The sequence below is a fragment of the Manduca sexta genome, chromosome 28, assembly GCF_014839805.1.
Source record: "Manduca sexta isolate Smith_Timp_Sample1 chromosome 28, JHU_Msex_v1.0, whole genome shotgun sequence".
In the NCBI taxonomy this organism is placed as follows: Eukaryota; Metazoa; Arthropoda; class Insecta; order Lepidoptera; family Sphingidae; genus Manduca; species Manduca sexta.
The window spans coordinates 16,967,550-16,981,811 of record NC_051142.1 but is presented as its reverse complement, the minus strand read 5'-3'; the positions used below and the strand labels follow the sequence as shown (position 1 = coordinate 16,981,811).

Genomic DNA, 14,262 nt, shown 5'->3' with positions numbered 1-14,262 from the left:
ACCTTGATAGAATCCCAAAAATAGTGTTTTATAAAATGGCAGATTGTTCGCCTAATAGCACCCCGACGGTAAATAAAGCAGCAACACCTTACCAGAAGTACTCGTATTACGAGATACTTCACACCAAGTTAGCACATTCATTTTCCTGAGACGCCCGACATTACCTCTTATAGAACCCAGTATACCTTATTCTCTATAGAGAGCACGTAACGCACCACATCGCGTTTAACACAATAAAAATACAGGATAGCATACGGCCGCGTTACGAGTTAACACTGTCATACAGGGCTCTTATTCTGTATGATAGTGTAAACGCGTAACGCGGCCGTGTCATGTTATCTTCGAGAAATGTGCGTGGAATGGTATTCTGTAAGCCAAATTTCTATAGTCCTAAACATGGTGTGTTGTGTTACGTGCTTGTTACGCACTGTTAAAATAACGTGCGGGATAGAGAATAAGGCCCCAGGATGAGTCACCTGGCTACAATATCATTTAAAGCACAACAATACCTCTGGTACTGAAGCATACATACGTGGGACCTACCACTTAGTAGCATGCGTAAAACATATTCAAAACTGTTTAATATACAAAACGAATTAATCGAAAAATCTATGAAATTACGTACAGAGATCACGACATTCGTTCTTCCTGTACCTTCCTTATACGTACTTCCTACTACAACCGGTGCATACTACACGCTGTTAATGTATTGATTAATGTTGCACCTGTAACAATATACTATTGCGCTAGGGTTGCCAGGACGTGTCACCGTTTTAGAACTTCAGTCCCAATCGACAACATTACATTTTTTCAACATACCAAAATGTTTATATTTTATGAAACTAGATCTAAAATGATGAGACCCATATTTTTTCTTTTTTCGAAATGCAGATATTTTCATTCATGATTTTCACTTTGAATTTTGTTTTATACTAAAACGACGTAAGCTCCAAATGACGTCACATATACGGCTCAAAACGCAATGACCTTTGCTTTGCAGTAAAAAAAAAATTAAGTGACAGTTTTTTTGTTTTTGTCTCTCTCGTTGAAAGTGACAGTTGTGACGTATCTATTGTAATATTGACATTTGACATTGACAAATGACGGTGTCTTAGTTTTTTAAAATAAATAATAAGGTGGACCAAGGAACTATTTCATTCAACCGTATATGTGACGTCATCAAGCATTTTTCGGTTTTTAATTTTTTTCTCCGAAATTAAGTATTAAAAAAATATTAAAAATTCATAATCGAACTCAGAGTAGAAAAATTAAGAAACGGTATTTTTGTTTTAGGCACGTTTACATTTTGAAATGTTGTCAATTGTCCCGGATAACCTATAAAATGTCCCATAATTACAGGATTACATACCTTCATCTCTAATTAATGCGGTCACGATGAATGTCATCTTTACATCTGTATCATTGCGATAAAAAATCTCGATATTTTCCGTGGGTCATACCTTAGTCAGCAAAAGAATAAAATATCCCTGTTTGGCGTCAGCAAGTTATGGTAACCCTATATTACTCGCGATCACTCGGTCCCCGCACCGTGACAAATGTTTGTATGATCCGCAAATATTTGTTTCGGGCGTGGGTGGTGTAAAGTACTTTGCAGTTAGCAAAACACTTGTCTTAGTGTGAGTTCAAGTGTTTGTGTTGAACATGATATTTATTTTTATACAAATTTCTCAGAGCGTATACGGATCGGAAGACCCCGCTTTCGATTCCCAGGTCATAAATTACTAAGCATGGAATATTCTAATATGATTTTCTTGATATTAGATATCATAGCAATTGGCGTCAGACAGATGGCCGTTCATAAAAACTAACTCAGTGAACAATAATGTCTCAACTCTCAAATCCCAACTTCGAACTTACTAATATTCACTTGTATATCTCAGTCTGTTCGTGGCAAACGTAATTAGATTTAAACTCCCGACATGCAACGATGGAGCGTACTCAGTTGCGACTTCAAATATTTAGGGGATTGTGGGCCCCGAAAGCCTTCCAGACATATAACACGACCTCATATTTTAGGATGACGTTTAATGCAAAATTTTGAAAATAATACAGATGCGACGCTGGCTATGTATTCGAGACTGTCTCGGCAATCCATTTTAATCTCGTTAGGCTTTGGCTGCTATTCGATGACGTCATTTTTAAGTAAGATTTTACACCTACCTTAATACCACTCTGCATCAGCTACATGTTAACATACTCCCCAGATGGAAAACTCTCTGATACCATAATACAGTTTTCCACTGACAAGCCACGCTCGCATCCCGGATTCCAGAACATTCCCCTTCGGGAGCGCACGTCGTAACTTTAGCAATAAACAGCGAGCTTTAACATGCAACATAGTTTTATGAATATGAAACCTTTTACGCTGCAAGGACGAACATGTTTAGAGCTGGAGTATGCCCTAATTTTTCTAGACTTGTACTCGTTTTTGATACCTTCATTATACATGTATGCAAGTAAGCAATATATTAAAACATTCAATTGATTACCTAAATGAAAATCAACATTACATTCGAATTAAATTTTAGATTTCATCAGAATAGATTCAGCAGTAGCGACAACCAATTATCTTACATTAATTATTTCAAAATACTCCTAACCCCATCCTAACCTCAGCCGTATTAAAAAAGCCCTCAGACAGACACTCGTCTAGAACTTAACGAGCCAAAGATTCAATGTGAACACACGAACGTAAATTCGCAATGAAACGCGGCGTCTTGACCGCTGCAAGGGCGAGACGCGAGAGTCGAGCGAACAAGGCCTGTGTCGTCGAACTTACCATTCGGTCAATAGGTCGGCACTGTCTAGAATAGATTTAATAAAGTCTCGCAACAATAAACAGACTTAAAATAGATATGAATGAAGTTCAAAATGGGCAAGTTATTTTTGTTTCACCGATGGTTGTCATAATTAATATTAGCTGCCCAATTCAAAGATTACAAATAGGGTAATAAGTTATCCATTTACACTATCTGGATAGATAGCGTTAACGGTGCAATTTTCAAGGTGTTTTCTCCCCCATGCAACGTCCTTGTGTGTCTAGCTTTCACTTGCGGTGTTTCTAGACCATTATGATTTCTAAGCACGTTCAAGAATAGAACCTTTTGACTTTTCCTACCTCAAAACCCGGCAACGCATGGTGCGTTTTGTATTGTAATTTTTTATAGGAAAATTATTTATCATCACGCACACTCAACAGTAACATTGTGACTATGAAATCAGAAACACCAATTTGGGCTTTGAATAAAAATGATTGCGGTGCACTGCGTGACCGTTAGACATTGTAATATATTATTATTAACTATTTTGCCTGCAACTGTCGCGTGAATATATTTTTCCAGGGATACATATTTTTCCACGATAAAAAGTAGCCTATAGCCTCAGGAGTTATAAAGCTTCCTATAAGTGTAAATCGGTTTAGTAGTTCCTGATATTAGCGTGTAACAAACAAACTCTTAAACTTATAATATTAGTATACAGTATAGACTGCGTGTCGTATCCATTAAATACACTACTTACAATGTTCTTTTGGCACCTTGATTTTAAATTCCAGTTATGAACTTTTTAAAAGATCCTTAAAAAACATTCATCACTCATACACACGAGCACGAATTCGCACCGACCCGCGACCGCAGACAAGGGCACGTATGACGCAATCGATCGATCAAAGGGCCCGTGTCATCGACCCGCCGGCCGAAGCCCTAAAATGAGTTAATGCCCGTCTGCGCCCTCCGAATGCACCCTTTGGAACGGTCGCAGTGTGCCACTGGATGTGACATTGAACGTAATTTAATTTAATTGGCATAAAAAAAATTGTCTGGCGAAAATTGTACTGAAAGTGGCAGATGTCAACGACTTCGCGTGACCTACGACAGAATTACTTTAAAGGATTGTTGCTAGGTATTTTAGTGCTCCATGGGACAATAAAGAACATCATGTGTGATGGATGAGATGTAAAACAAGTCATCCTGAATTCGACAAGCTGTTTGTTAATGCTTTTTGATGAGAGAGCAACCGATATTTTTTATCTGACTGGAAAAAGACCGCTTCACGAACACTGGCTATGGCAGAAACTACAGTAAAACACGTGCCAACATAATTCTAATATTATTCGAATCTTACGTGTTTTTAATAGAGACTAGACATTTTAGTTATACTGTATATCAAGTGTTGCAATATCGGAGCGGCCACGCTCATTAAAAAATGTCGTTTCTATAATGATGTCGCATCTAGCCCACATTTCTACATCCGCGTAATGTCGCCACCCCTTGTTTTTTCCGGAATACGATATTTCAACCACCAATGGCCAATTGCTCAGTCAAATATAAAATTAATATAACGACGTGAAAGATACTATACAAAGCCATTTTTTTATTGAGATGCTAAATGAAACTGCATATTCGTTCTTACCTCTGCTAACATTATGCCAAAAATCTTCTATGAATAACAAATATTTTCGCCATAGTGCGAATATGGTATATGTGTAGGTGTATTTTTGACTGAATGTATGATGGGACCGCACTTACAAATTCTCTTTGTGTAAGTAACCTTAGAGCATATAATATCAAAATTACTTTTTATTAATATAAATTTTGTTCAAAACGTACACTTTATTATTTAACATCTAATTAGAATAACTTATGGTAAAGTATTATTTTCAAGAAGATAAGTTAATGGTTTCATTTATTAACACAATGTCAAAATAACCCCGTATAAGACAATGCATTTTGCACATGCGACATGTATTAATACACGTTATAATTGTAATATTCAGCAGGTGGGTAGGATTCCATTATATTCTTGACCGAATTGGATACCAAGTCAAAAATCTGCCATATAGGTCGTCTCATTTTGACGCACCGATGACCCTTAAAACAGGCCAGTATAAGTCTGGGTTTGACTCGACGATGGAAGTAAATAGCAACGTCTCCCGTCCATCGATAATGTTTGAACTACACTCACCGTCACGTGCAATGTAATCAATTTGTAGTGTTAGAATAAAATTAATTAAAAACCTTTTTGATGCAGGTATTTTTAGTCACTATGAGATTATTCGCAATGGCTTTGGAGCTAGTTATGTCTATATAAAGTTGAAGAGTTTGTTTTTTTTTTCTTTGAACGCTCTGATCTCTGAAATTACGAAATAAATTTAAAAAAAAATCACTAATAGAAAGCTACATTACTTCTGAGAGCTATAATAGGCTACCTTGTATCCCAGTAAAATACTTATACCCGAAAAACATTTTCACGCGGGCGGAGCTGTAGGCAAAAGCTAGCATGATTATAAACGCGCCGTCAACCTCCGAGTCTCGACTTATTTTGCCGATCTTCTCAAAATGTACTCAAAAATATTGCCCACGACAGTTGTCATACAAAAAATATGCACATTATACACGCATGTACGAAACAATGGGTTAAATATAATCATTACTAAATTTAGACTGCGTACCGTTAGCAACAAACGTAGCTAAAGAAATTCAAAATTTCCAATCGCCTTTAAAGTTTTAGTTTCCGTATCAACAATAGTAAATATAAATAAATTTAATATGACGAAATTTTAAAGGCCGAAATATCCATGATTATTAATTATTTTTACGTTTTTCTTTCAACTGCGAGAACTAATCACTAACTAGACGTGAATTTAAATTCTTTACTTGCCAATACTTGTTTAGTTACCCAGATTAAAGGTGAAACAAAATGTATGAAAATGGACCTTGAGGTATCGCCTTAAAATAAACTTTTAACGGTTTATCTTATTTTAGATGAGGAAAAAGAAACATGTCGATTGAACATAATGCGTGGACGCGTTTTGAAGTTGTTCAGCGACTTTTGTGGCTGACTGTACATTAGCACATTTTAATTGACGTTAATTATATCACTGATGACGTACAACTTCATAATATGCATTAGCTATTTTCGCCTCACTTGCTGTAAGGCAGCGTGGCCGAGCGGTCTAAGGCGCTGGTTTTAGGCACCAGTCCGAAAGGGCGTGGGTTCGAATCCCACCGCTGTCAATACCATTTTTGCTTTTTATTTTACAACGAATTTGTATTCGTAATACTGAATGTAATTCTTAAAATATTTAATTATGTACTATGGGCAGGTATAGGTTATGAATTGTTTAAAAAAAAATTATTGCTATCCTATTTTTTTTAATACATTGTTAACACAATTGATGACAAGGTAATATAAGATTACAACGATTTTTATGATAATTTGCATTTATTTTATTGGCATTATAATATTTTAGCTACATATTGGGTAATAAAAATCTGTAGCTACATGAAAAAAACTTATAGGAACCATTTTAATATGTACATTTAAGTCCAAGGAGATATTGTAACCTTCTAGGGTAGCCATTCTACCAGCCTGTCATGTGTATTGTATTTACACATTCCTTTTCGCGGAAAAGATCGCGTTATCGCTACCACCACTTATAGGGGTGAGTGGAACGGTTATGTTGGTTTCGGCGGTCCTACGGCCCAATGTCGCCACTTTATAACAACATCTGAGCGAGCATTGGACCGACTTCCAAACCCCCGTATATCCACGGCCCCGAGGTATCTTGTTGCTAAGATAGCTGCGCGGAACAGTCCCTTGTAGTAGGATTTAGACCTGCTGATCCTGGAAAGCTTTTAGTAACTCCACTATGACTGAATTTTTGCAAGGCTTATGGTCGCTATTCAGCTAGTCATGAGACGGAACACACACACACACACACAGCAAAAATTGTGGTACATAAATTGCATATTTTCCTACCTCTTTTGAGTAAAAGGTATGATGTGTGAGTCATGAGTATGTGTGCAATAATAGCAAAATACAGATGTGTTAACCAACCTTTAAAAATCAGAAATTTGTACTGAAAACGGGGAGTCCGAGTTCAGCTAACATAATATATATACTATACATAGTTTTAAGGATAACAGTGTAATCGTAAGGATGTGCGTCGGCAATCAAACTAGGGTCACGGCGCGGCATTGATAACGGGTCAATGCCGTCAGAAAGACGCCACGAGGAAGAGATAACAGTGCATCCAGGCTCTAACGCATACACTAGATACAAGAATATGGTACTTGTCACGCGAAACTACTGACTGGTCTTTGAAAGGTATGTTTTAATGGTCCTTCTCACTTAACACCTGAAAACTCAGGGTAACGAGCGCGGTGCCGCATTATGGAGTACCTAGCCAAAGTTTATAATTGAAAATTCTCGAAGACTCTCTTACTGGCGTACGCACAGCGACAAATAGTAATAAAAAATCTGACTAAGAGTAGTGATCACACTCCTATCTGATAACAGATAAAAAAAATATAAAAACTAAGTGAATCGCGTCGAACTGAGCTCACGTCACGTACACCTATAAAGTAACATAAATGCTAGTTAATTCGTTGTCCTGTATGAGATAAAAATAATACTTAATTTAGTCACTTTCCTAAAAAATCTCCTACATTACGCATCTTACAAAGAAACACAAAGTCCTGGCCCCAACCCCAGATCCAATACTAACACCACACCCAGACCCGAAAATTTTCGAATCGCGCTCATTTGACTCAATGGAGAAGTCGAAATCGCCCTTCATTTAACATCCGGCTGATCGTCCACTGCGAAACGAAGGCTATACATTGGTCAACTGATCCCAAAACATCTAAAACTAGGTCACAAAGATAACCCGATCCGAGTAGAAAACGTAAAACCGCATGCGTTTCACGCGAGTGTACAAGGACATTACGTTAACGAGTCCCACAATAAACTTATCTATCGGAAATAACAATTAACACAACTATTTGTTCTTTTTTATTACTGCTCACACTCTCTTAATTATCGTTATCGTTTGTAAACTAAATGCCGAGGAATGTGCGGGAAATAATCCCTTCTACTGATACGCGATGTATTTTCGAACAGGCCAGCAAGATTGTGTCCAATAGACTAAGTGAGAGACAGTCATCTATCATCAAATCAATACTGCATCTGGAACCATCAAATAAGTGCTGTTGTGCCACTTTGCAGTGCCTATAAACAAAAGGTACTGAAAGGCAACTGCCATGCAAAAAATAGATAAAAATTCTCCCATAGTGGCTAGCTCCGACAAGTCGCACTCTGATAGTATTATGAAAAATAATAATATGACTCCAATTTTTGTTTATCAAAATGTGCTGACAGTGACCGTTTCGATATCTCTAATAGAATTACTGTCACTTTAAGATAAAACATATGGATCTCATAGCTGTATTCCTGAAGGTAGACAATGGTGACGTAGTGAGACTGTTGCGATATCAGCCATAATTCCCAATACAGGGCAGTTTACAATGAAATCTCTATTTTGATTGTACAACCTAGAGTTTCACTACAGAAATTTAAATGTTTTACTCACACTAATTACTCCACCATTAAATCAATGAGGCAATTATGAAAATAATAAATAAGAATTAAAACAACAGTGAGAATCCATCATGCCTAGAATAGGCATTATGCAGATAAATTTACGAGTTACATCGATATGACGGTGCATCTTTTGAGTTTATGTATTGTATTGATTATGTTGTTTTCATTACTGACACCTTTTTACTAAAAAGTGCAACTTAAGTAGTAAGAAGTCAAATTTCAGTATTGGTATTGGCTAGTAAGTTGAAAAAATATATTTAAAAAATTATTGTATTGCTTAAACATAATAGTTTTGCAGAATTTAATCCTGTTGGATAGGAGAGAAGGTCTAACCTCTGTTAACCGTAGAGTATTTATAAGAGAATAGATTCCATTTCATATTATACTTGATAAATAGATAACTATGCCCCTACAAAATTATACAAGTGCTAGAGTGTTTTTGTAAACTTTTTGTTTAAGAACTGCCACAATCTTTATCAATATCTGCATTATTATAACACTCTACAGTTAGTATTCTTCATTATAAATATATGCTAGAATTATGTACGTTTTTTAAAGATGTGGCAAAGAGAGTTTTAAGCAAGGAGATACATTGTTGCACTTTTTCTTTGCTGGGAATCAACCTGGGGTAAATGTTAATAGTTTTATACCTATTACATCTGACTTAAAATATGTACTCAATATGTAATTTTTTTTCTGATGATATCAGTTCAATATGTACCTTTTCTGGAGATCATACATTAATAAGTAGGATATTATAGTCAAAAAAAATTCAATTAACTTGTTGCTGGGAATGAAATTACTCATAGGTCCTAACAAATGAGTTGTGTTTTACTATGGAAATGACATATCTTATAGAATACAGCTGAAAGTTGCCTTCTGCAATAAACACCATTACATCCTATAATTACTAAAAGTTGGGAAAACATGCTGTTCTTTTTTGACTACAATTAAAATATGATCTCCAAGAAAAACTGTGAGGATGGGATTATTGATTTTGGATTGGAACAACAAGGACATATTGTGTAGAAATTAGAACCAATAATTTGTAATTTCAGGTCAAGACTATGTAGCTGTTAGGTATAATTATGTGGTATGAACTGAAATAGTAAAAAATATACAATGCTAAATAGTATAATACAATTTGCAACTATATCTGTTAATATTAATAGTATCCATTGTCATTGATTGAAACCCTTGAGAATGTAATACCCAAAAGAAATTATTGTTGTAAATTGCAAGGTGTTTGATGTTGCATGTAATCTAAGATCTGCATGACATTAATGTATGACTAACATTTACTGTTTATTCATAAAATGAGCATTTAGAAGTTTATAGCAATGACTCAATTGATAACACAGTTTACTGATTTCATCTTATACTTATTAACTTTCTCTATGACGCATTATGGCTTTGGAATTCTCTGATGTAAGATAAAATAGCTGGATTTGGTTAATAAATTCTTTACACTTGACTGTCAAATCAATTTTACTAAATACAAATAAACTACACAGACCTCTAAACATGCATTTAAATTGCGTTAATTGACGTTAATTGAATGTGCCGAAAGCATAATGCCGCGCAAAATTAACCGCGATCGTTATAAGTAACAAAAAAAAATAAACCCAGAGTAGTGTACTGACGTGAGTCACAGATGCAGCCGGCAACGCGTTAATTGTAGATATAGATTTAAAACGAAAGAAAACATTCCAAATTCAAAATATATTAATTCACTTGTATCAATCTTGGCGGAATTTCTGATATTATTATTTACTAAAAAAAATAATGTTTTACGAAAAACAAAATAAAAGACATAAATGAAGTTTCGATAACAAGCCTGTTTGCAATAAAACAGTAAACACTGGCCACTTGTAATATAAACAAAGGTTCTGTAATATAAAAATAAAATCTTACTTTTGTTACTCGCAAGCAGACTGTGACGGGGTTTGATGAACGAAAAACTTGCTCTCTCAACAGCACCACACTGAATTATATATAGTCATAATACATAACACCCACTACAACAACCTTTCACGTCCATTTTGTGCGATTATATTAATTAATTATTTACATTTATGATCACATGTTAGAAAACACTGAATAACATGAACGTATGTTACATTGCAACACTCATAGTGTGTAACGAAAAAGGCACCGTTGCATCACTCGCGGCGAAAATAACTTTACAGAAAGGTTCTATTCATTCGACTGAGATAAATTCTATAGATAAAATACATAAACAGCGACGATTAGCGATCGCGAAGAGCGAAAAGCTTCGAAATATTGAAATGAATGAAACACCAGTGTTACCAATCAAGCAGCATATTTCTACCAAAGCCATTTTAGAAGTATATTTCATTTTATTGCCAAACGTTGTATAAACTTTCCTCCATTGTAAAAAAAACATAATAAGATGTGGCTAGCACTTGTGCCCAAGAGACTTCAGTATTATAATATCTTTCTTGTAATAAACAAAAGGCATATTAACATGAGATATTAAGTCTTATTATGTCCAGTAGTTACACTGGCTACAATATCCATCAAACCGGAACACAACAATGACTACACACTGCTGCTTGGCGGCAGAAATAGACATTGCGGTGGTACCTACCCAGGCAAACTAATTTGTTTATACTATTTAGCTACAGATTGTGATCCTGCAAATAAGTATGATCTGTTTTCTACGACCATCCCATAAGTATCTCATTCCAATTTCGTTTCGACGCACCATACCTACTCTTTAAAAACCGTTGCACCATGAATAATCTATCTGGCATAATTTTTAGTTATGATCGCATTCCTAATAACAATCCTCTCTGGGGAATTTTAAATCTCTACAAATCATATTGAAAGCTTCTATTTTATATGGCCCGACTTGAAAATCTAACCTAGGGCATCACATTAATACATAGCTGTTAACATATTATTGACAATTTTTAACTGTAGGTACCTGCGTACTTATATTGAGTTTGCGAATCTTTGTGGATAATATTATTATTTCCAAGCTGATACTTCAATATATTTCGGAGAGATTGAGTTTTGATACACAGGAAGTCGTACAAACTGTATCGTTTGACGATTTATTTAGTATAACTACTGCTGATTATTTTACGATTATTATATCTATATATGTGGCATGCTTTTAACAATTGTATTTACTGTGGAACTTCACACTTGGCTAAGTGATAATATAACAGTAATAAATAAAAATATAATTGTATTACTTAGTGCTTGCTATGATGTTGCAACTGAATACGTAACTAGCACAAAATGTTCCGTCCTCAATGATGACGCGATATTTATAATTTGAAAATGTTAGACGCTGTGAAATCTTTCTGTATATACCTATCTCTTATTAAAAAATACCTTTTCTACTATAATAGTAGATTTTTTATACAACGGTGTGAATATAACTGATCATTGAAAAAAAATGTCACGAAGAAAGCTTTTAACATTTCGTTTCACGCAAAGTAATAAAGTAATAAACAATATTGTTATCCATTAACGGATTATAAAAAATATAGTTTAAAAAAAAATAGTTTATAAACCTTTTGTATTAAATGCAAACTACAGTATGCTATTTATTATTTATTTCAGTACTAGCTATTTGAACTTTTAATCTATACTATTATATAAAGCTGAAGAGTTTGTTTGTTTGTTTGTTTGTTTGTTTGAACGCGCTAATCTCAGGAACTACCAGTCCAAACTGAAAAATTCTTTTTGCGTTGGATAGCCCTTTGTTCGTGGAGTGCTATAGGCTATATATCATCACGCTATACCCAATAGGAGCGGAGCAGTAATGGCTGATCTCAGGAACTACCGGTCCAAACTGAAAAATTATTTTTGCGTTGGATAGCCCTTTGTTCGTGGAGTGCTATAGGCTATATATCATCACGCTATACCCAATAGGAGCGGAGCAGTAATGGCTGATCTCAGGAACTACCGGTCCAAACTGAAAAATTCTTTTTGCGTTGGATAGCCCTTTGTTCGTGGAGTGCTATAGGCTATATATCATCACGCTATACCCAATAGGAGCGGAGCAGTAATGGCTGATCTCAGGAACTACCGGTCCAAACTGAAAAATTCTTTTTGCGTTGGATAGCCCTTTGTTCGTGGAGTGCTATAGGCTATATATAATCACGCTATACCCAATAGGAGCGGAGCAGTAATGGCTGATCTCAGGAACTACCGGTCCAAACTGAAAAAATATTTTTGCGTTGGATAGCCCTTTGTTCGTGGAGTGCTATAGGCTATATATCATCACGCTATACCCAATAGGAGCGGAGCAGTAATGGCTGATCTCAGGAACTACCGGTCCAAACTGAAAAATTCTTTTTGCGTTGGATAGCCCTTTGTTCGTGGAGTGCTATAGGCTATATATCATCACGCTATACTTAATAGGAGCAGAGCAGTCATGGCTAATCTCAGGAACTACCGATTCGAACTGAAAAATTCTTTTTGTGTTGAATAGCCCTTTGTTTGTGGAGTGCTCTTAGTTATATATCATCACGCTATGACCAATAGGAGCGGAGCAATAATGAAACATGTTGCAAAAATGGGGACAATTTATTAGTTTTGAGAGCTTCCGTTATGTGCGCTGCGTAAACGGTTAAAGTTATGCAACAATGATGTATGACGGGATTGTACCTCTTAAAAAGTTCTAAAAAATATATAATAAAACAAAGTCCCCGCTGCATTTGTCTGCCTGAACATGTTGAACTCAAAAACTACCCAACGTATTAAGATGAAATTTGGTATGGAGACAGTTTGAGACCCCGGGAAGAACATAGGGTCCCGGGAAACTACTACTTTCATAAGGGAAAACTTTAGCCTGAAAAACTTTTTAACGCGGGTGGAGCCGCGGGAAACGCTAGTACTAAATAAAGGGACATGTTATAATACGAAACAAACAAGGTAGTCTGAATAAAACAAAAACATTAATGAGACACGTTAGAATTTTATTGAAAAATTTACGCTTAAATTAGTATTTACACCCACTTATAAGTCCAAACAGCAAATTCGAACGCTGTTTATAGGTTAGGATTATCTTGTAGAAACGGTAGCTTCTTTCCGTGCAGCATCTTGCAGGAGTTGAGTGTCGACTTCGTCTGCCGGCAGCTGCACGTAACGAACCACAGACCCTCGGATAAAACAATTCTTTACCGACAGCATATGAGGATATTTGTCCGGATCGATGACGCTTATATCAGATAGTTTTATGTTCAAGTATTGATCCACAGAGTGTAACGTCCCGCATATGCTCAGGTCATTTTTGAGCTCCACAACCACGTCTTTTCCAATTAAAGATTTGAAAAATGAGTAGAATAACATTTTTGTTTATTATGACACAGTTATCGCCCGCCTCAAAATGAAATAAATTCTAATGTCAATTGCCAAAGTGTCAACTGTCAACATCACATCTCCAGTACGTTTTGAAATTGATAAAATGTAATATTTTATTTAAAAGATAAAATACGGTTATCTCTTATTTTTCTGGAAGATCTTCCTAAAAAAATAATAATGTTTTATGTAATCAATTTTTCACTACATATAAAAATTTCTAAAAGACAGTTAAAATCATACCTTAAAATGTTATAATACATGTACATTATTATAGTTGAAAACATTTAAAATATTTAGTTTTCGAATGCAATGTCAATACGGCCCGTTTAAGGGATGTGAAATGTATTTAGAATAATAATTTCAATTATATCGATTACAGTCTATTATAAATTTTACATTTAATAGTCATTAATTGAGGCACCACCTCGTGTTGGAAACAGGATTATCGTCGTTCGCGAATGAATTAAATAAATAACCGAAGTGGAAAAATAACAAAATAATGTCAAATACTACAAA

The 14,262-nt window shown here is 35.3% G+C and overlaps 2 protein-coding genes and 1 non-coding gene across 4 annotated transcripts in view; 1 reads left to right on the top strand and 2 right to left on the bottom strand.

Moving 5' to 3' along the window:
* The window catches only part of LOC115456182 (ankyrin repeat domain-containing protein 50), a 62,618-nt gene extending 51,910 nt beyond the window's left edge, over positions 1-10,708 (bottom strand). For both annotated transcript variants that reach the window (XM_037444433.1, XM_037444434.1), the window contains exon 1: positions 10,318-10,708. The gene's annotated coding sequence lies outside the window, so the exon portion shown is untranslated. The remainder of the gene's footprint in view (positions 1-10,317) is intronic.
* Trnal-uag lies at positions 5,956-6,035 on the top strand. Its single transcript has one exon. It is a non-coding gene; the product is annotated as a tRNA-Leu (tRNA).
* Positions 10,709-13,340: 2,632 nt separating the features above from the next.
* LOC115456196 (U6 snRNA-associated Sm-like protein LSm2) lies at positions 13,341-13,795 on the bottom strand. The gene has a single exon (XM_030185157.2). It carries the CDS (start codon positions 13,732-13,734, stop codon positions 13,447-13,449), a length of 288 nt encoding a protein of 95 aa, XP_030041017.1. The 5' UTR covers positions 13,735-13,795; the 3' UTR covers positions 13,341-13,446.
* Positions 13,796-14,262: the final 467 nt, after the last annotated feature.

What these genes read in the sequence shown, in the direction of transcription:
- LOC115456196 (XM_030185157.2), bottom strand. Translation starts at nt 13,734, where the DNA reads ATGTTATTCTACTCATTTTTCAAATCTTTAATTGGAAAAGACGTGGTT.